A 21914-nucleotide genomic window follows, 5' to 3' on the forward strand; every position below is an offset into this window, starting at 1 on the left:
TGGGAGTCGGGTCGCAGGTCTCCGAGAGTCCCGGTCTGGCCGGCACAGGCCCTCACTCTTGATGGGCAAAGCCTCTGGACTTTTCGGGGACACTTGGGGGCTCTTTCCCCCAAACCCAGGACCCGGAGATGCCCAACAGCCCAGCCCCCTCCCCAGTTGTCCTGCTTGGTCCTGCTCTTTCTGTCCCAGGCAGCAAGCAAGCCTGTGCCTGACCTGACCTCCCGTCCCACCCCCCGAATCAAAGCAGAACCCGTCGTGCATCTGCTGATCCTTCAGAGGTCTGAGCCCTGCCCTCCGGCTAGAACAGGCTGTGGCTCTCCCCGTGCAGCGGTCAAGGCGCGCCCAGTGCCCCCGTCACACACCCCCACCTCATGCACTCCACACACCTGTGCCCGCTGCTCCCGGCTACAGGTGACTAATGGACTCACCCCGGAGTTGGGAAACTAGCGGGAGAGGGCATGCAATGCTGACTTTAGGTCAGCAGAGGGCAGCAATCAGCGCAACCCGGCAATGGGAATGGCCCGGCTCACACACAGGAGATGGAGAGCCCTGCGTGGGGCGGGGGGCACTGACCAAGCTGGGGCATCTGGGGCCGGGCTGGGATGTCCTTTCTGCCCTGCCAGTAGCAGGACTGAGCCCGCCGTGTGTCTCTAAGGTCCAGGGTCTCCTGCCTCTGCATCCCACCCCAAAGCCCTTAGGGGAGTAGCTGAGAGTGAGGTGGGAGAAATGGGGTGATGGGGCAGGGCACAAGTAAGCAAGGAGCCCCCTTGCGCCCACACGCAGTTGCGGACAGAGGCACATTAACGGGTTCAGTGAAATTGAAAGCGGGCTCTCACTGTGAGATTGTGAGACGTGCGGAGCAGCCCAGAGTGAACCCGAGCGCTGGCTGCCCAAGGGGAGACAGAGGCCGTCCCACGTTTATCGCGGAGGCCCCGGCAGCCTGCACCGCCTTCCAAGGGACCTGAGTTCCTTTCCTTTTCTTAAAGCCATCTCTGCCTTTCGTTCTTAGACGCGGGGGGAAGAGGAACTGCAGCAGCAACACACCTCCCCCCATTCCGTGTCCCCCAGTCTGTGTCGCCTTCGCCGTCAGGGGCCCCCCCCTTCAAGGCAGGAGTCCGGCCCCGGGTAGGTGGGGCGGTGCATCTCCTGCCCTCGCATTCTGCATCCTTGCCTGGGCCTACCCAGGCCCAGCACAGGGAGAGGCCAGAGGGCCCCGGGCAGGGGCCAGGAGGGCCAGTGGGGCCTCAGGCAGCAGGTCAGGCCCCGGTGGCCATCACGGGGATGGAGCCAGGCTGGCTGATGCCACACAGGAGAAAGAGCTCTTGCAAAGGCCCCTTCTCTGCGGCCCCATCTCCCCTCACCTTTGGTCCTCCAAGACCTCCCGGGCACTCATGCCGGGACGTGGTTCACCCCTGGTGGGCGGCGATCCGGCCCTTGCAGGAGGCGTTCTCTGCACACGGCCTCGAGCCATCCACGCACCAAGTCTTCTTCAGAACCTCAGGCGGAGCTGTGCGTCCGCTCTGGACTCCGCAGGACGCTGTGCTCTGGGAACTCTCTGCTGGGCCGCGCTGTCTGCTCAGCCCGCTTGCGTGGGGGCGGCACCCGGCCGAGGCTCACCCTGGGCTGGTGCGCTCCCACAAGGGCCAGCTCCTTTCCCTTTTCTTAAGCCCCCAGGGCCAAGAACGCAGGGGGCCGAAGGCCACTGCTTCAGGTGGAGCTTCTGATGCTGCAGCACTTGCCGGTGGGGGAGGAGACACAGCCACGGGGCAGGGCCTGTGAGGCCCCCGGCGCAAAGATGAGGTGGCCCCAGAGGACGTTGCGGGACAGGGGCAGGAGTTTCTGAGAGGAGGTCCCACGATGCAGGGTGGACAGCTGGGTGGGGAGGACCCCTGCAGGGGACCTGCGGGACCCTGAGTGTTTGCGTGCTCCAGGGAGGTGGGGTCCCCGTCCCTTACCCCAGGGGGCCCTGCACAGTGGGGCGGGTGCCTTCTGACAGAGGAACATAGTTGACGCTGTGATGACAAATGGACTCGTCAGCCAGAAGAGGGCAGGTCTGGGCCGAAGCTGGGAGTCCGCACTGCCTGCTGGATCGGAGTACCAGGAGTTTGTCTAGGTAGAGGTGGCTCCGGGAATCTGAGAGTCGCCCAAGGTGGACCGCCTCTGCTTGAAGGAACACTCCGGGTCAGAGCACTCACGCCCTCTAGTGGCGGCCCGAGTCTTTGCTGCGTGGCTCTGGGTGTCCTCGAGGTCACCTGGTAACCCAGTAACCTCCACCTGCGGGGCCTCCGTCTCTGTATCCCGACAGAAGAGCAGCAGATCCGGAACCCCTCACAGGACTGAAGAAACCCCAGCCTGCCCGAGAAAAGGAAGGTCCTCAGGCCGGGGGGCTCTCTGGCCCAGGGGCTTTCCTGGGAGGCGCTCGGCGGGGCAGGGAGACTCTGGCCTCTTGGTCGGATTCCCTCCGGGAGACCCGGGTCCTCTCCGGGGCCGTGGACTCTCGCAGGCACGGGGCAGAGGTCAGCACTGACCCCGTCCGCTCTTCCACCCCTGCCCGGTGGGAAGTGGCGGCCCCCGCGGGGCAGGGCCGGGTCTTCCTCCCGCGCGCCCCCAGTGCTGGCTCAGCGCCCGCGCGGCGCAAGCAGGCCCCCGCCTTTGTGTTTGCCATGGGAGGCCTCCGTTCCTGCCGCGGGGGTGTCGGCTGTTGGCCTCGGCGTTGACCGCAAGTCTGCTCATCTGCTGGGTCTGCGTTCAGGGCGAACCCCTGGGGCTCAGTTGTTGTTCACAGGGAGGTGGCAGGAGGTTTGTCCAGACATACCCCGTCTGCCGTTGTCCATCCCAAAGAGACCGGCCGGCTGGTGGCGGCCCGTTCACAGTGAGGCCCCCGGCTCCCGCCTTCCCCTCTCTCTTTTCTGAGCACACACGGATTGTGATTTGAGAAATGAGAGGTAGCAGAAGTGGCAGCATCCAGAAGTTCTAAGGCCCGTGGCCTTGCCTTTCCCGTCGGTGGAACCCTGGGGGTGTCTACGGCAGACACCTCGCACCAGGGACGCCGGGGGAATTGAAAATCTGATGGCTTGGCACAGACTCAGGCTGGGCAGCGCTCCGAGCAGGCAGAAAGGCACTGGCTGGGCCCCAGACGAGGGTCTGGTCCAACCCCAGGGGGCAGCTTGGGTGGGCTCCCTCTCCAGAGAGTTTGGATGATCCTGCCCACATGGCGAGGGGAGGTGAGATGGGGATCCATGCAATATCTGGGACCCAGGCTGGATTAGGGGGCCGAGGGGGCACACGGAGGGTGGCACCCATCGGAAGGCCACTGGGGTGGTGCCGCTCCTGGGCGGTGCAGGGTGTGCTGGCCTCCTGCCTCGTGCCCGCCAGCCAGCGCTGGGATGGAGCCAGTGTGGCTGGCTGGAAAAGCCCGTAGCCCCAGAGCTCAGCCGGGAGTAGGCCCACAGAGAACGCGACAGAGGGGTCGGGGAGGGGGATGCAGCAGCCCGGTCTCCAGGGGGCCACCTTTCCCCAGGTCGGGCTGGGGCGGCGACCACTCCTGGACGTGAGCCTTTGGTATCAGGAAATCACGGAGAAGTGCCGGGCTCAGCACATTCTGCTTGGAGCTGCATTACCACCACATAATTGAAGCTATCTGATTGGAGGGCAGCCAAGCAGGTAGATTACAAGTGATTAGAAGTGATAGGAATGCCTGCAACCCGAGACAGCTCCAGGGCCTGGGCCTCTCCTCACTGCCGCCAGCCCCCCGCCCCCGCCCCGTGACACCAGGCGAGCCCAGGCCGCGGCCTCGCCATTTCTCTCACTTCCCATTAACAGGTCGCTGACGGCCGAGGACACGCTCCACCTCCCAGACGCGGCAAGAGTTGGCCTGAAGTTGCGGCCTGGGGAGGCGAGGGGTGGGGGTGCTCACCAGAAAGATCCTTGGTGTTGGATGGTCAAGAGCTCGGAGGCTGGGAGCTCCTTCCAGGGGTGGGGGTGCCCCCACTACGGGGCTGCCTCTCCACACACAGGCCCCTGGTCCCTTCCCCTCGGGCGCTCCCCCTGAAGTTTTGAGGCTGGGGGGCCCTTACCGGCACTGTCTGGGCCCCTGCAATGGGCTGTGTGCTGGTCTCACTGCTCGGTTGCTCCGGGTGGGTCTGTGCTGGTGTGTACAGGGTCATGCTGTGCTCCGGGGGGACTGGGGTCTGGCCCGAGTAGTCCGGCGTGGGGTGCGGTGGGGGCGGGGCGTACTCGGCAGGGATGCCGTTCTGTGGCGGAGGTGGGTACTGGGCTGGGGGGTAGGGCTGGGCCATCGCTTCAGGTGGAGCCGTGGCGTCCTGATTGCCCTGCGGAGGGAGAGTGCGAAGCTGGTTAGACCCCTGCTGTGGCCCAACACTGCCCCCTCCCCAGAAGCCCCTGTGGTCTTGACGCTGTACTTTCAGCAGCATTTTCCAGACCCCCTAGGAGGGGGCACCCTCAGCCTGGAGCACCAGCTCAGAGCTGGAGGGGGTACCGCTGGGCTGCAGGGGTGCCCAGGTCTGGGGTGAGACACCCTTGTGTGAACTTGTCAGGCCCGAGTACAGCAAAGCATTGTTGTTGTCTTTTTAATCCACCTAATTAAAAAAAATGAAATATTTTGAGATAACTGTGGACTCACACACAGCTGTAAGAAATATCTGGGCGTGATCCCGGGTACCCTCTACCTAGTGTCCCCAGCGGTGACGTCTTGTGAAGCCTTTGCACCAGGAGACTGACGTGGGTCCAGTCCAGACACAGAGCATCCTATCAGCACCACGATGCCCCACCCGGCAACCCGCTACAGCCACACCCGCCTCCTCCTGCCTTAGGAGGACTTCTAAGCTTCAGTTTTCTCATCAGTAAAGCAGGTGTGAGGGAACACGATTCACAGCCTGCAGGGAAGACAGCTGGAGTGGACCATGCAGACAGGGAGCCTGGCACAACTTGGCCCCCACGGTGGCCCCTGGTGAGGTGCTGTCAGTGGGGCACCCAGGGTTCTGGCCTCTGTCTTGAGGATCGCTGAGATGTCCCAAAGATCCCCCCCGTCCTCTGGAAGGCCTGCTGGGAAAATGCTCCTTGACCCTGACCCCAACCACTCCGGGGCTCTTAGAAGCCCTGACCCTTGGTCGGGCCCAACAATGCCCCAGGACAGTGGATCTCCAAATGGGGAGCCAGGACCCACAGCATCGGCACCCCTGGGAACTGGTCAGCATCACAGATTCTCAGCCCCACCCTAGACCTCCTCCAGCAAAGAGCCAGAACCACTGATACTGGGCATAAAGAACAGCCCTGGAGGAAAGGGACTGGGGTCCCTTGTGGTGTCAGGGGTGCAACAGGTGGTGGCTTTCCCCACTCGCTGTCCCTCACTATAGACACACCTGAGGGCAGGCTCACAGCAGCCACTCTGACTAGTTGAGGCACCCAATGGCCTTCTGAGGGTGTCCCCAGGAAAGAGTTTCCCCACCACCTAAAGGACAGGTGCCTCCTCTTGCTGGAGTAGCCCCCAGAGTGGAAGGACCTTGCCCAGACGTGGACAGGCTGAGACTTGTCACTGCTTTCCTGACGCCCTACGGAGGCTAGGACCTCATGTGCGGCCCCCATCGGCCTCCGCATGTTTTGACCTCCGCATGTTTAAGTGTCTGTATCCTGCCCACCTTCCCCCCGGGACAGGTGCTCCTTCCAGCGAGCACACCGGCTTGCTCTCTGCCCTTCCTTCAGCTGGTTACTGTTTATTCACCCCAAACTATTTATCGGGAGGCTGGGGGGCCCAGGCTCGGGGCTCCAGTGGGTAGCCCTTGCCCTTGTGGGGGGTCTGATGTCCAGTGGGAGAGCAAATTCAACTAGCCAGATGTTGAACCACCTGTTAGAGTGCGGGGGACTGGCCACATGAGAGCAATGGAGATTGAGCAGAAGACTTGGGTGTTCTGCCTTGGACAGCCCTGGCCCCTGCGCACCGTCTGCCTGCCCATCTCCCTTCCAGCTGGAGGCCTGAGGCCCCAGGTCTCAGTCCGGGCCCAGCTCCGCCCTGCCCCCCAGCCGCCTGGTGTCAGCCTCTGCCGTCATGGCGCCGCACCCCTCACTCCTGGGGGACCCTTGGCATCGAATGAGCAGGTCTTGTCCTCCTCCTCCTCCGTATGACGGCCCCAGGTCTGCTCCCTCCCTCTGCAGAAGCCGGGGCAGTGTTCACACTCCTGACAAGAGGAGGGAATCACGCACGTGCACGCGCGCTCACATTCACGGGGCCCGCCCCTCGCTGGCGAGTCCTGCCTCATTGCTCCCAAGTAGCCGGGAAACCCCATCACCCAGTCGGCCAATGCGCAGACCACGTCCCTGGCTCCCAGCTGGGCTGTGAGGGAGAAAGGGCGGGCTCAGGATGAGGGAGGAGAGGGGCCAGAGAGGCAGGAGCCTCGTGCCTCGTGCAGGGGTAGAGGGGCACCCGGGCTCCAGGGTGTCGAGGACCAGGATGGGGGGAGGCAGGGCAGGGAGCCCGGGAGAGCAGGAGGGTGGAGAGCCGGGGCGGGGGGGAGAGTGTGGGGGGGCGAGGGTGAGGGCGAGGGCGCTGTCAGCAGCCTCCGGAGATCAACGAACTGATAAATAATTGATTGGAACCTTCACTAACTTACATCTTCCCAGTGCCCCCTCTTCCCCACCTCCTCCATGGCCCCGAGAAAGGGGGGCTCCTCTCCTATCTGCTGCCTTCCCACCCCACCCACACCTCTCCCCAGTGCCCGCTTCCCTGGGTCCCGTTCTGGCAGAGTGACAGCTGCCAGTCACCCTCAATATATGGTTCAGGGGCTGCAGCCCCGAGCCCAGACTGTCAGGGGCGCCTGCGACCCAGTCGGGGGACCCGGCGTGTGTTTGGGGTCCTGAGTGCCTGGGTCTGGAGGGCTCTAGGCGGGCAGGAGGCAGCTGTGAGACAGGACATCGAGGGACAGCTGTGACATGAAAATAAAGTCGGCACATATGAGCACATGGTACTCCCTGCTCCGCAGACGTTAACTTGGTTAATCCCCTCCCACCTACAAGGGGACCCTACTTACTTCCTGTCAAACGCCGCCACGTCTGGGTGACCCTGGGCACAGCCTGACCTCTCGGTGTGCCAAAGGGGGCCGCGACTCATCTGCCTGGAGGCAGGGGCTGGGCGGGAGGACCCTCCCCCCATCAAGATCTGGAGCTAAGACCCTCCAAGTGTCTCTGCCCGCATCACCAGCCCAGTGGATGTGGCTGTGAGGGTGTCCCGCCTGAATTCGCTGCCTGAATTCCTGCGTCTCACGGCCAGCGACTCCCATCTTCTGGGGTGAGGGTCCCGTGTGTGTGTGTGTGTGTGTGTGTGTGTGTGTGTGTGTGTGTGTGTGTGTGTGTGTGTGTGTGTGTGAGATGTGCTGGCAGGATGCTCTGCGATCAGAGTGATGGAGGGAAGGGAAGGGAAGAGAGGAAGTGGCGAAAGACAGAGCCCCCCCCCTGCGCACAGCCACTCCACAACAATTAGGCTAATTGCCTCTCAGACTCCTCGCCCCCAGAGGGAGGGCGCCGCAGGCCCCTGGTCCACGGGCCAGGCTGCAGAGTGAAGGGAGGCTGGCGGCAAAGGCTGGGCATCCAGCCATTTCTCCACCACCTCTGGGCAAAGCTGGCTCCCAGACAGGGCGGAGGAGGGGCGCACGGCAGAACCGTGGGCCCCGAGGACCAAACAGTCAGGAGGGTGATCTGCTGTCCTGCCTGACAAGGCTCCCCTGCCCTGAGAGGGGAGCAGACGGCCACCCTCACAGCCACACCCCCGGCACCGATCTTTACCCAAATCGCCAGCATCTGTCGAGCCTCCTCTGCCTGGCACAGGGACACACAGGAGGTGAACAGGGCATTTGCGCCGTGCCGTGCCAGCAGGGCCTGCCCTCGGGCCCCTGCAAACTCGGCCGAGGCAGGTCTCACGAGCTGCATTTCACAGAGGGGGCCAGGGAGTTAGCAGAAAAGCTGCCCCCAGGGTCTGAGGCACTCCTCTTCCTGCCGGCATGCACTATGCTCGTGGCATGGATACGGTCCTCACACAGAGGACCTCACACAGGGCCCGGGGCTGGGTCCTGGACGTCACCGCACATGCTCCCATGGATGGAATCAGGACAGAGGGATAGATGTCAAATTCCTAAGCCCGGAGCAGGGGCCAGGCCAGAGCCTTCATGTGGCGTATGACAGTTCACTGGGCCAGCAGAACAGGAGGGTCAGTTTCCAGAAGATGCCAGTCCAGAGAGGCCCCTGTGAGCATCCCTGATCTGTCCTCCGCCTCCCCCGTTCTGTGCGCATCACTTTCGGAAGGGGAGGCAGCCGGCCTGGGGGCTGACTGTCCGCAGGCAGGACACGTGGGTTCAAGTTCCCCAGTGACGGCTGAGCCAGGGGATCTCATGTCTCTGACTTCCAGCTGAAAGCAAGGTGGTCCTGCCCTCCCAATCCCAAGGCATGCATGTGGGAGGCTGTGGCCCAAATCTCTGAAGGCCAGGGAGTCTGCATCCCGGGCAAATCCGAGACTCCTTCAATCCCCGAGTCTCAGACGGGGGTGACCGCAGGTGACACCCGACCCGGCCAGGCAAAGTGACTCTCATCTCTGTGCTCCCACCAGCGCCCCGCCCGCCCTGCTGGAGAGAGTCCAGTGATGCATGGCTGCTGCTGTCGTGGACGCCGCTTCCCTCTGGGAGCCGCTCTGCCAGGCAGGGCTGGTGTTCTTGTGTTTGCTAGCAGGGGTGACAGCAGTGGTGTTTGTGAGCCCACTCGATGAATAAGCACTGGGCACCCACCAGGCCCAGGCTCTAGGTGTCTGGGGTGCACTGGCCAGCAGAGCCCTGCCGCAGGACCAGACACCTGGGGGAGGCCCCAAGAGCATCAGCTAAATCTGAATTGCGGGACGTGACTTCTGTGGGACAGCCACTTAATCTTCCCGCTGTGTTCAGCTCAGGCTAACATTCGAATTTCCTAAGTGGCCAACCAACAGCGGGGGAAGGCCAGGTCCTCCCCAGTGGAGGGTGAGTCCCGGAGGCCTCCTTTTGAGATCCTTCCTGCCCGCTTCCAGCCCGCCACCCCAGAAGGATGCACGGCAGAGATCTCCCCCTCCTGGAGTCTCATGTCTTCCTTCCAAGAGTTCTTCAAGACGTCCTCCCAGGGGCGGGCAGGGCGGGCAGGTCCCTGCAGGCCAGCATTTTAAGGCAGAGACTTTGGAGCGTGGTCTTTGCAAGCAGGGCTGCTGGTGCAAATGCCTCAGGGCAGGGCGGGGCTGCCACCCGGCGCAGGTCACTGCCTTAGCACCTGAGCCCACCTGAACATTCGGGAACCTCAGCAGTGGAGGGTGGAGCTCAGAACATGAACCCCGCACCCACCAAGGGCAAGGTCCCCAGCGCCTGACACAGCCCCCCAGGTGTATAGCCTGCAGTAGTGACAGCCCTTGGCTGAGAGCTTTCAAAAGCCTACCACCGTGTTGAGCAACAAAAAGGCGTTTGTTCACGTAATCGTCAAACAACCCGAGAACCAGCACCCTCTGCGCAAGGAGAGAAGCTCGGGACCGGAAGTCCCTGGCCCATGGGCACACGGCTGGGACGTGGCCGACCTGGGATGTGAACCCAGGGCTGTCTGACCCTGGAATCAGTGGACGCTGCCTGGCAGGTATGGACTCCTGTCCAAATGCCTGGGGGGGGGTGGGCAGCAGCAGCCGAACACCCTCACCTCCCTTCCCCAGGTCCCCAGGGCTCTGCTGAGCAGGCTGTGCCGGCGGCTTCACAGAATTCCTTCTAACCTACGTGCCCACATCTCCTCCAGGGTTCAGAGAACAGGCTGACCTGGGCACCCTCTCCTCTCCCTGCCGTGGCGGGAGGGCGGGGTCTGTGGGGAAAAGCCCAGCTTTGCGGCAGCTGCAGATTTCCGTGGCGTAAGTAACCCCACTCCACCGATTTCAAGTTACCAGTACAGAGCTGGGAGGGTTGTGCACGATCTGGGGCTGGAGTGGGGGTGCCGACCCCGCCAGGCTCCAATTCACCTACCTCCTCCAGGCAACCAGAGGACGGGGAAGGTAGGCACGAAGGGGGCTTGGGGGAGGATGGGGCAGGGCTGCCCCACGAAAGGCAGCGGAGCGGGCTGCTTGCTGAGAGGGAGGCACAGAGGCTCCCAGGCCCAGCGCGAGAACCCACCTGAGTGACGGCTCCTCCTGCCCCATCCAATCCACTCTGTCCCCTGGCAGCCCGTTTCATATCTTTTATTAATAAGGGCTGTCGGTGGCTCGTCACACCCCAGGGTACTTCTGTCAGGAACCGCGGGGTCAAGTGTTCTGCCGCCGCTGGCTCTCGGGCCCCCCTCCCGCCTCCTCCGTGGGGGCCTGGTACCCAGGCTGACCTGATACACCAGACGGCGCGGGGTACACTGTGTCTCTCCTGCCCCCCAGACCTAGAGGGACTTTGGGGAGATCCAGGCAGGGCCCCTGGAGGTGAGCAGGGCAAGTTTATAGTCTGACACTGTGACCCTCCTGCCATTACAGTTGCAGTGAGGGGCGGGCCCGGGCTGGCTTCCCACTGCCCCTGCAACCTTCGCTCCAGAATCCTGGGTCTCCCCGGCTTTAGGTCTCCTTCACCTCTGGTCCAGAAACCCACATCTTCCCAGCAGGGCCTCACGCCCCTTCTGATTGGCGGCTGCCGGGGGTCACAGGATGGCGGGGGCCAGGGGCAGGATGGGCGGGGGGCTAGGTCACCCTGGCAAAGGGCAGGCCTTGATCGTGGGGCCCTGCTCTTCACAGGGAGCACATGCAGGGCATGAGCCTGGGTCCCCCCCGCCCCGAGCCCCCAGCACGGGGCCAGTCTCCCGACATGGCTCCACAGGGTGCCCTTGGCACCCTGCCCTCTGCCCAGGTTTGGTGGTAGGCGGACCCCTGCCGCACTCGAGTCTCCCTGCCCGCGGCCTGTTTCTGCACCTGCACCTTGAAGTGCTGGCCCAGAGCCGCGTGGCTCCAGCACGAGATGCACGGAATTGGCTCAGCGCCTGCGCCGCGACGCGGTTGTGCTCTGTGCGTGCAATGTGTGCGACGTGGGCAAAGAGCTCAGGGCACCTGTGGTCTTGGACCAAAAAGCGCCCTACATCCCCATCTTACTGTCCTCCAGCTGAGATGCTGGCGCCACGAACGTGGCTGCAAACCCAGGCCGCGGTGAGCACCACCCGAGGCCCCGTCACCAACAGAAAGCACAGTCCGTCCCACCGCGCGGAGGCGCACCCCCACTCCTCACCCAGTTCATACCCCTCCCAACTCCAAAACCAGGGTGTGAGCAGACGGGACCCAGGGCCTCGTGCTTTCACACATTTGTGAAGGTGCCCCAGGTGACGATTTTACATGTCTCTCTCTTTCAATAAGTTAACTTCAATAGAACTGTTTCTTTTGTACTCCAACGCGTTATATGCAGCTAAGGCCATTTTCTGAGGAGGGGTCCATGGGCCCCATCAGATGCTAAGGGGGTTCAAGGCACAAGAAACCGTAGGAACCTTTGGCCCGGTGGACCCCAGGGGCCTTCCCGCTCTACTGACTGAGAGATGGCACCCCCACCCCCCCAGAATGGAGCCCCGCCACCCGCCGGAGCCTGCCGCTGGTCTCTCAGCCCAGACTCAGCTCCTTCCTGCGTCAAGTCGGGCCCAGATCTCAGCTGAAAGCCCCGGGGAGGGGATGGGTTTTTTTGCGATTAAGCCGTAATTCCCTCCAAGCTCCCTGCATACAAATCATAAATAACGTGGCCCCATAAATCCCCCTCTCCCATCAGCTTCACCTCCACCCTGCTCTTTGTCCTGCCTGGGGAGATCAGCCAGGAGCCGGCAGCCAAGCGTCTGCTGGATGGGCCCAGGAAGGCAGGGCTGGGGTGGGGGGTGCTGCCAATCAAGACCACCAGCAGGTCCCAGCTCCTGGGGTCCCTGCTGAGCTCGAGACTGCTGAGCCAGGCAGGGACCTCGGGGGCTGCGGTCAGCCACTGGCACCGAGCCCAGGTGGGGTCTCTGCAGGAGGGCAGGAGGTCGGGGTCAGCAGGGGAGCTGGGTGAACCGGGGCCGGTCGCTGCCCCCTGATGAGTGGTGGTCCTCACCCCATTTCATGAATCCCCTGGGTGCTGTCCCGCCCGGATCTGTAGCTCTGTGTGCATGTGTGTCCACACGCGTGTGCAGCTGTCATGAAGAACCAGCACCAGGCCTGGGCTGCTCGCCTCTGGGGACAGGCAGGCCGTGGTTAACAGAGAAGGGCGCCTGTCCAGGGAGGTGGGAGCCAGTGGGGGCAGAACTGGGGGTGGGGCGAGGCCTGCCACCTGATGGGCCCAGCGCCTCGAGGCCACACCCTCCTCTCCCTGCTCCCCACCAGAGCACTGGGGTCGGGGAGGGAGGGGGCTGCCCAGTTGCCCCCACGCGGTGGGAAAGCCCCCCAAGCGTCTTTCGCCGGCTGCTCACTGGCCTCCCTCTGGGACGAGCTCCCTCTGGGACGAGGACAGTCGGGAGCGCTGCGAGCAGACACCCTCCGCTCCAAGAGGCCAGGGAGGTGCCTGGAAAAGCTGGGGACCCTCTTGGGACCAGACCAGCCGCAAAGTGAGAGAAACAAGGGCCGGGAGGCGAGTGCCAGCCGCTCGGAGGCGTCGTGACCAGGGACGAGCCCACCACCCGCCTCTCCCTCTCACAGGCGACTGCAGTGAGGCTCCTGGGGGCCGAGCACCTCGCCTGAGGCCGTGCAGGTGGGGATGGGGCCAGGCGGGCTGGGGGGCGCTCGGGGGATGGGCAGCCCGAGGCCTTCTTCCCACCCTCAGAGCCCGTCTGCTTCAGGGAGGAGGAGGCGCTCACAGTGGCCTCGTGTCCCTGCCCACGGGAGCCCAGGGCTGGACCAGCGTGAAGCATGGGTGGCTGAGCCGTCTGTCCCTCGCTCTGTGGGGCCGGGGAGCAAAGGCTCTGAGAGGCCCCTAGGCTACCGAGGGCGAGGCTGGTGGGAGCAGCCAGAGGACGATGTCGGGTAAGCATGTAGGGAGGGGGAGGAGATGAGGGGAGGGTCCCTGACTCACCTGCCAGCTCCCTGCAGTGCCCACATGCCTCCCACTCAATTTGTACCTTCACTGCCCTACTCATCAACAGTCAACAACTGTTTGCTAAGCACCTCCGGAGTTTGCTGAGCGCCTCCTGTGTCTGGAGATACCAGCGTGAAAAACACCGCCCCAGCGCTGTGCTCATGGACAGGCTTTGTGCAGAGATTCTCATCTGTGATCCAGGCCTCCTCCCTCCTCCAACCCTACCCCTGGCTGGAAGTGCTCAAACACCTCCTCTGGGAAGCCTTCCTGGCTATTCCCACTCCCCACGATCTCTATTTTGCTTAGTCCCTCCTCCATCCTTCCGCGAGGCTCAATGAGATGCTGCTGTGAATTACAAGTCGGCGAGCACATGTGGCATCTTCATGGACCTGCGAGAGTGGATGGTGGACACCAGGCTCCTACCCAGTGGGACAGAGAGGAAGTTTCCTTCCAGGGCCTTGTGAGGACAGAGCTACAGGCAGCTGTCAAGGGGACCCCAGAAGGAAAGGCACCATGGAGAACCCAGCCATCCCAACCACGAATATTAGAGAGCAGCCTGAGGGCCGCCCTCCCCCGGGGGTCTGGGACAGCTACCTCTGCAGCCGCAGGACGAGCCCGCTGCATCCACAGCGGCAAACTCGTATCTGTTTCCTGCGTACTCAGTAAGGAATAGCATTATTAATGGCCCGTGGTCTTCATTTGGCAAGTGGAACAGGATATTAAGCAGGGTGCCCAGAACGTGAGGTGGGTAGGGGTGGTGAGAGAGCCGGGTGGGGGCAGGACCCACCCTTGGGTGCAGCCCAAGGTCTGCCCGCCGCAGCCTCAGGTCCCAGATGTCCCCTCCTCCCTCCCACCGCGCCTTTCTCCTAGTTGCTGTGAGCCCTGGAAGGGCAGACTCATATGAAAATTCACAAAATTTAATTAGGAAAGTAAATTTCCTGGCAACAAAGATTACATAGTGTGTCCCACAGTCAAACACCCGCCGGGGGATCTGGGTGGAGAATCACGGATTCATTCAGAAGGCCCCTCATCACAGCAGGAATAGTGCTTCCAACGGGGGAGTCCAGGCAGAGGGCTGGGCCCCTGTTACAGGCCTCGCTGGAAGGGTGCTCCCCGGCACTGAGGAGACCCCACCCTGCACCACTGTGACTGAACTTTCCAGGCAGCCAGGCCTCCACCTCTCAGCCAAGCTCTGTCCACTGGGGCAGCCAGGCCTAGCGCTGCCCGGGCAGGGGGAGGCGGGGAAGGTGCTGGGCAGCGCGGTGGAACTCCCCGGGCCATGCAGTCAGGACCGCGAATGTGGGGAGGTGGCCCACCCGTCGTGTGTGCCCTCAAACAGCCTGTCCCAGGTGGGGGCCGTCCTCTCAGAGCCTTAAACCCCGAATGGACAATTCTCTAAACACACTTTAAAAGCAGGGCCTGCCCAGGGGCCCAGGGCACTGAGTGGTCTGGGTGACGCACACGCAGCCACAGGCCCCTGAGCTCACCTGTCCAGCCTCCTCCAGGTCTCACGGGGACCCAGCCTCCCTTCATTTAGAGATGCTGCACGTTCTGGTCTGAATGTCCGGCTCTCAGCCCCCAGGGGCTCACCCTGACATATGCCCGCATTCACATACGTGTTCTCTCAGCTTACACGACAGTTCTTGTGCACATACACTCGCGCTCGCCCACACACACACACGCCATGCGCTCACGCCGTCCCTCATGTGTGTTTACACATACAGCCTGGAGCAGGTGTCTCGGCCTCGGCAAGAAGGGCCATCCTGTGCACTGCAGGGGGCTTGGCAGCATCCCTGGGCTCCACCTGCTTGATCCAGCCATGCCCCCACCGCTGTCTCCCGACACGGCCGCACGTCCCCAGGCAGGGACAAGACCAGCCTCAGTCGAGCACCTTTGACCCAGATGCCCCTTGCACCACCCGGTCACCCGAACAGGCCTCCGCGCGGCCGTGCGCACAGCTGGCCCGGGAGCACCTCGTCTCCCTGGGGCCCTGGCGCCGGGCCTGGCCCGCGGGCGGGCGGAGGAGGCAGGCCGGCTCCGTCCCCCGTTCGGCGCCTGGCTCCTGGAAGAGGCAAGCGTGGATCTAATCTTCAGCTGATTAAATGTCCCTCATTAATGAGTTTCTTTAATTAATGAAGTTTTTGGGTCTGCTCCACTTGCTTTATTCCAGTCACACTCTGCCTCCTCAGCACAAAGCGGGGCCATTTCCTCCCGGGTAATTGAGGGCGCCGCGGCCGTTCCTGCCGACGCTGCACTTTGCTGATGGCGCCTGTCAACTCGGGGCTGACAACTCCATTTTTAAACATTTCTTCTCCAGAAGCCATGTGCACATGCGTGCCTGCGCACCCAGACGGGGGCGCGGCCCTGGCACCCCCGCCACAGTCGGGCACACGCATGCCCAGCACACACCCGGGTCCCAACGCCCGGGCACCCAGTGGTGCACAGGGCAGAGTGTGTGCAAGGCCCACTCCCTGCCCTCACGTGCAGACGGTGCACGGGTACACTGAGCACACCTGTGTGCCATGTGTCACACAGCGTGCACACTCACTCCCGAGCTCACGCACATCCACACGCCATGTCACACCGTGTCCAGGTACTCCATGCACCCACATAGCATGTGCCACCACAGTCCTGCCTCGGGGATGCTCATACCAGTGTCCATGCTCAGGCCTCCCATGGACACGCGGCCCGGACACTCAGAGCCAGCCCAGGCCGGGAGAACACGGGAAACCACCAAGCGGGCAGACCCCGCCTGCCCTCGCCACAGAAGAGGGCTCGCCGGGGATGCTGGCACACCAGGTGACCCTGTCCCCAGGCCGCCTACTGTCCAGTGACCCAGCTTGGCTGCCACTCAGGCCCAATGGCTGCCCACCCCGCTGTGATCAGACACCAGCTCTGGGCTCCAGGGCCTGGAAGGTTGATTTACTTCCTCTCATTGGCTCATGAAAAGCTCCTTGAATTAAAAACATTTATCTTCCGCTGCTGACGAGGACGCTGGACTCTACCCACGAGGCTGCACAGTCTGGGGTCCCTGCTCTGCAGCCGTGGGGGGAGGGGGTTGAGCTGCTCTCCTGACTCCCACGAGGGAGGGACGGGATGGGACAATCCTTTAGGGCCAGGCCTCGGCCCCGACACCCAGGTCAGAGCGGCAGACCCTCCCGAAAGGCAGAAGCAGGACCTTCAAGCACCAGGACCCAGCCTGGGCACGACAGGGCGTCGGCAGTGACGACACTGAAGGGACAGTCACACTGCCTGTGTCCGGTGAGGATGTCCCACTGACTCACTATCCCCGTCGGGCCAGGTGGGTGTGGTTATCCCCATAATACCGGCGGGGAAACTGAGGCCAAGAGAAGCAAGGAAAGGTCTCATAAGCCCCTACTGGCAAGTGATGGGCGGGCTCCGAGCGCAGCTCCGCCTGGCGCCCCGCCCACCCTCCCTGAGTTCCGCGTCCCTCCCAGGCTGCTCACCTGGGGCCTCCCCAGAGCGTCTTGGCTTCCCCGAGGGCAGCTAAGCCCCCCCAGCCCTGGTGGCTCCTCAAGCCCACTTGCCCCTCCCTTCGCAGGCGCCCCCCCCCCCACACCTGCGAGGCAGCTGCCGTTGTCTCCATTTCACAGATGAGGAGAGCGAGGCTCGGGGACTTTACGGGACTTGCCCGGGGTCATGCAGCCGGTACGCGACACGGCCTCCAGTCTCTGAGCCCAAGCCGAGGTGGCGCCCGCCACACACCTGCATCTCTGGACACCGTGTGGACCAGCGGCGGTGGAGCGCAGACCAGTGTGTGCTGGGCACATGCCACGTGCTGGCTCTGTCCCCTAGGTTAGCTGCAAAGCTCACGACAGCGCTGGGAGTGTCAGAGTCCTCGTTTTGCACACGGGGAAAGCCTGGCTCAAAGGGACCGGACTGAGGTCCTACAGCTCAGAGAGGCATGGAGAGTTAAGGCTCCGTTTTCCCTGGACCGGCACTTTTCAAGGTGTGTGTGCTATGGAACTCTGGAAAGTTCTAGAAAAGACCCCAAGAAGTTCTACAGGAAAGAGATGTGTTTAATGTCATTTCCCAAACTTCTCAAACCCAGGATTCTTTTGTTTGTTTGTTTGTTTGCCCAAGGTCTACCAGACGCCGAGGTCTTTGGGAAACAGCCAGACACCATGCTGGGTGGGGGTCAGAGGCGGCTGGCACCTCAAAGGGACAGCTGGTCGCTGCTGGCAGAGGCAGTGCTGAGTGCCCTTGCTGAATGATGGAAAGACCCCAGGCGTCTGGGAAGGTGGGGCTGGGGGCTGCCCCTCCTCCACACCTCCCGCCGGGAGCTGAGGGCACGGAGGGCCTTTAAAGGGCAGGGACCAAGGCAGCGAAGGAAGCGGCTGGCTTCCCAGGATCAGGTCCTGGATGCTGCGTCAACATGGTGAGCTCCTGAGGGCCCCCTGGGGACACAGCTCTGTGCTGGGGGCGCAGGGCAAACCCCGGGGCCCAGGAGGGTGGCTCAAAGCAGCCGGGAACACAGGCAAAAACAGGGTGCCAGGCCAGAGAGGATGGGAGAAAGCTCCCAGGGCGCTGACCAAGCAGGCCGGGGGTGGGACCAGACAGGTTAAAAGACACTCTGTCCTTCCCGTGACAAGCAAGACGAATGGACGGATCTACTCCTAGCATAACTAGAATCAGTGAAAAAAGTCCAAACAACAACAACAACAAAAACCCAAAAAACAAAAACACCACAAAAACCCCCAGTGAATGCTTAGGTGTAGGAAACCGTGTTCCCGGCCAGCCAGGAGCTCCACCTGCTGCTGGAAGTTACCTGGAGGGCAGGGCGGAGGCGGCTGCGGACACCTGGGGAGCCCAGGGGTGTCTCCTGGGCATCCGATTCTGAACTAGCAGTTATATCACAAGCAGCCGGGGTTGGACTTACCTTTTTTAACAGTGTCTCAGAGAGAATGAATATGGGGCCTGAGGTCACACAGCAAATCAGCAGGTGAGGGTCAGGAGGCGAGGAAGATGGGGCTGGGCATTCTGAGGTCCAAATACAGCAGAACTGCAGCCACGCACCCCGGTCAAGCACGCCTGAGCTCCAGTGCTGAGTAGCTGAGGGTCCCTCGGCAAGTCCCTCACTTTGCCGAGGCAGGTATGAGAGCACGCCCACCTGGGAGGCTGAATGATGCTGGAGGTGTTCGTGCAGGTAAGCGGACACACAGAGCCGTGTCCAGTAAGTGCTCCAAACTGAGTAATGCTGATGAAAATGAGTGTATTTTTAACAGTTCCACTGCCCGGACTCCCTGGGGACCTTTGGAGAACCAGCCTGGCCTCCCTTACCTGACCTCAGAGGAGGAGAGAGAGAGACGCGTGCGTGGGGAGGGAGACCCCCAAGAAGGGAGCTGGCCTTGCGGGCCCGGGTGCGAGGCCCTTGCCTGCGTCTTTGAGTTTGTGGGAAGCAAGGGAGGGAGAAAGTTGGAGCTGTTTTCATTTTGTGATGCTTTTGAAATACCGTCTGGATCAAGGGAAATTAAATATTGCAGCTTTTAACTGGAGCCACCCTGAAAACACCACCTCGCAGTGAATAAAAATACGATTTACCACCGTGACACTTCCATTTAACAAAACCCCCTGTGCGCCTCATTTGTAATTATTCCCAACTCGGTGAGGGATGCCCCCGCCCCCGGCCCCTCACTATATCATCCCCACAGCCGGGGGCCTGCAGGGCTGGGCTGGGCTGTCCGGAGAGGTGGAAGGGGTCTGAATGAGGTGCGTTATGATTGAGATTAAACTGAAAAATCAATTTTTAATTGAATGTATTCTTTGAACAGGCCCTGTTGCCCATGGCTGAGCACTAATGGAATTTCCATCCTAAGCTGCCCCTTCTCTGTGGATGCCCCCTCCCCACTTTACTGACCCCAGCAAGACTGACCAGGCCAGTGGCTCACCCCCTACTGGGGTTAGCAACCGACTGGACTCAGCCCGTGGGCTTCTGAGGGCAAGGTGGCTGAGACCACCCCTCTGAGGCTTGTGCGGGGTAGGGAAGGGGCGGGGGCTGGTGGAGCAGCCCTTCTCTGAGCAGACTGGCCAGTGGTGGGCGGGGGGATGCCTGGGGCCTTCTGCACAGGCCAAGAGCTGCTGCTTCTAGCCCCAGCCTGGGGGTTTCACAAAGTGGGGGGTCTGCTCTGCCTCCAGATCCTCACGAAGGGGCAAGTCCCAGGGTGGGGGTCAGGAGGGTCCCAGGGAGTGCTGCTCCCTCCCCTGACCCTGCAGGCCCCCTCCCCTGCACCCCTGCACCCCTGTTCCGGGACTCAGGACAAGAAGACAAGGTGAGGAACCCGGAGCGGGGGCCAGGGAAGGGGGACCTGGAGCCAAGGTCTCCGTCTCGGCGCCTCTGCCTGCGCCCCCCAGTGTGGCTCCGAGCGCCGTCTGACGTACGAGGGGCGAGCTCCTTTCACGTTTCTCTTGTAGGGGAGCTGGCTGGGTCTGAGACGGACTCGAGCCCCAGCGAGGTGGGTCCCCGTGCCTGCATCTTGGGGAGTCCCACCCCCGAGGGAGGGGACCAGCGCTGACCTTTGCTGGGTCAGGGTACTGGGAGCTCACCCTCTTCTCTGCCTTCTCTGGCCTCCTTCCTGCCCAGGCCTCCCAGAGGGCCTCCCCAACCTCGGGATGGCGGCCTTTAACTGCATTGTCCTGGGCCGGGGCTATAAACCGGGTCTCAGGCGTCTCCCTGCCCTCCCCGAGTGACCCCTGCTCTACACCCTCTTTGCCTCAGATGTTTTCATCCATTTCTCGAGGCCCCCACACTCCTGGGTGGGCCTGAGCCACAGCATGGTGGTCTTCTCCCAAGCATGCCGCCACCCGGACCACGTGGAGTGGTTCGCAGACCCAGGCTCGGCCCAGCTGCCAGAGCCAGAGTTCCCTCCCACCAGGGACACCTCTGTGCCGGCCCACAGGTGACCCTCAGCCCATCAGCCTACTTAAAACCATGTGTGGGGCTCACCAGGGACAGGAAATGGGGGGCAGCCTTCCTCCAGCATAAGCCCCCTACTCTGGAAGCCAAGGTCAGCTTTGCACCCAAGGGCCAGGCATGTTTATGGCCGGAAGGCAGTGGGCCCCTGAGCTCTCCTGCAGGAAGCACTAAGTTACGAAGACCCTCTCTCCTTTCTTAGTCTACGAGGATCCCCACCGGGGCCCCCGAGTCACTGCGGGGCACTCCTGTCCCTGTTTACAACCTGGACAGACCCATAGCCTGGACAGATCCACAGCCCCCGCCTGTCCCCTGCCTCGTCCTTCCACTCAAGGACGGTCCACGAGGAGAGGCCGGACCTCAAGGCACCCCTGAGATGCGTGTGCGGCCTGCCTGGCCCACACCTGGGGAAAGATGGCAGGCTCCCTGTGGCGAGTTCTTCCCATGACACTCCCTGTAGAGAAGGACAAATCTAAGCGACAAGGCCCTGCACAGGAGCCGCTGGGTGAGGGAGGAGAGCCGGGCTGGGCAGGCAGGCGGACGCAGGCTTGCCCTCCCCCGGCCTCTCGTCCAGGCCAGGCCCTCCGAGCCAGCAGGAGAGCCACTGTGCGCCCACCTCGGAGCTGTTCCCAGGCTCCCAGGCAGGAGGAGGCGAGCCCACCTGTGCTCTCCCCCTCGGCTGGCTCCTGCCGAGACCAGGCGACCCTACCACAAGCCCTCGGGGCTCTCAGCACAACCTCCCTGACCCACAGCCCGGGGCCGCTAAGTGCTGCCTGTCCCAGGAAAGTCAGGAAACACAGATCTCCGAGGAAAGCTGCTCGGGAGCTCAGAGCACGAGCTGGGGACACAGCTGCCGATGACGGCTGGTCTCTGAGCTCAGGTGGGGCCTCCGCCCGGAGGCCGTGCGTCTCACCTCCGATGTGTCACCCCCTCTCCTGGTGGGGGCTGGGATTCTGACCCAGCAGCGGGGGGCAGGCCCGAGCGTCTGCACCCCAAACAAGCTTGCAGCCGTCTGTCTGCCTGCTGGGGATTCTCAAATGTGGCCGCACAGTGAAATCACCGCAGAAGTTTTAAAAAATACCAGTGCCTGTGTCCCAGCCCCAGGGGGTCTGATGTCACTGGTCTGGGGTGAGGCCCTGGCACAGGGGATTTTTAGAGCTGCCCTAGGGGATCTGAACGTGCAACTGAGTTTGAGAAGCACTGGCCTGGATAATGGCCGGAGGTGGCCTCATGGGCACTGGCTCGCTGGTGCTCTCTGGAGCCGGCCCCTAGCTTCCCCGCCTCCGGCAAGCAGCACCCACCGCTCCTGCTGGGGAGAGCCTTGCCTCCTTGGGGCCTGCGAGGGCCGGCTTGGTACTGGGCGCTCATGGTGTGGAGGCTGGACACGCTCTGTCTGCACCCCCCTGCCCCCCGTTTCTCTTGGGCAGTCTGGTTTGGGAGAGCCCACCTGGGCCCTGGCAGCTGAGGCCTGGCCACCACCTGTCACTTTGGCCCAGTGACTACTGACACGTGGGGCCCGTCCTTCTCTGTGTGGGGGGCGTCCTGGGCACCAAGGCAGGTTGAACAGCATCCCCTGCCCCACCCACTAGAGGCCAGCAGCTCCTCAAGGGTGGCTATCTGAACTCTTCCCCAGACATCGACAAACGTCCCCCAGGGGCACAAGCAGCCAGCGGGGAAGCACTGTTCTCATTCAGCACCTGGGCCCCCGCACAGGGATCCAGGCTGGCACAGAACAGCTCCATGACCCCACAGGCAAGGCATCCGGTGAGTTGGTCCCCCGTCTCAAAGTCACGTCAAACCACATCGGGGGACACCAGTGATGCAGCTGTCAGTCGCAGGTGTGGACTTGAACTCAGGATCCATCATCTTTGCCCCAGTCTGCTTTAGGTTCAGGCTCACACCCGACTCTCCCCTTCTCTGAGTCGTTCTGGCCCCAC

At 62.7% G+C, this 21914-nt stretch overlaps 1 protein-coding gene and 1 long non-coding RNA gene across 4 annotated transcripts in view; one reads left to right on the top strand and one right to left on the bottom strand.

Moving 5' to 3' along the window:
* The window catches only part of RBFOX3 (RNA binding fox-1 homolog 3), a 78949-nt gene that overhangs the window by 22921 nt on the left and 34114 nt on the right, over positions 1-21914 (bottom strand). For all 3 annotated transcript variants that reach the window (XM_072939753.1, XM_072939754.1, XM_072939752.1), the window contains exon 2: positions 4077-4331. In XM_072939753.1, coding sequence (XP_072795854.1) covers positions 4077-4331 — 255 coding nt within the window. The remainder of the gene's footprint in view (positions 1-4076; positions 4332-21914) is intronic.
* On the top strand, positions 9492-13975 carry LOC140686358 (uncharacterized). The gene is made up of 5 exons (XR_012060110.1): positions 9492-9645; positions 9799-9907; positions 12671-12722; positions 12811-12994; positions 13114-13975. It is a non-coding gene; the product is annotated as an uncharacterized lncRNA (long non-coding RNA).

The sequence above is a fragment of the Vicugna pacos genome, chromosome 16, assembly GCF_048564905.1.
Source record: "Vicugna pacos chromosome 16, VicPac4, whole genome shotgun sequence".
Taxonomy (NCBI): Eukaryota; Metazoa; Chordata; class Mammalia; order Artiodactyla; family Camelidae; genus Vicugna; species Vicugna pacos.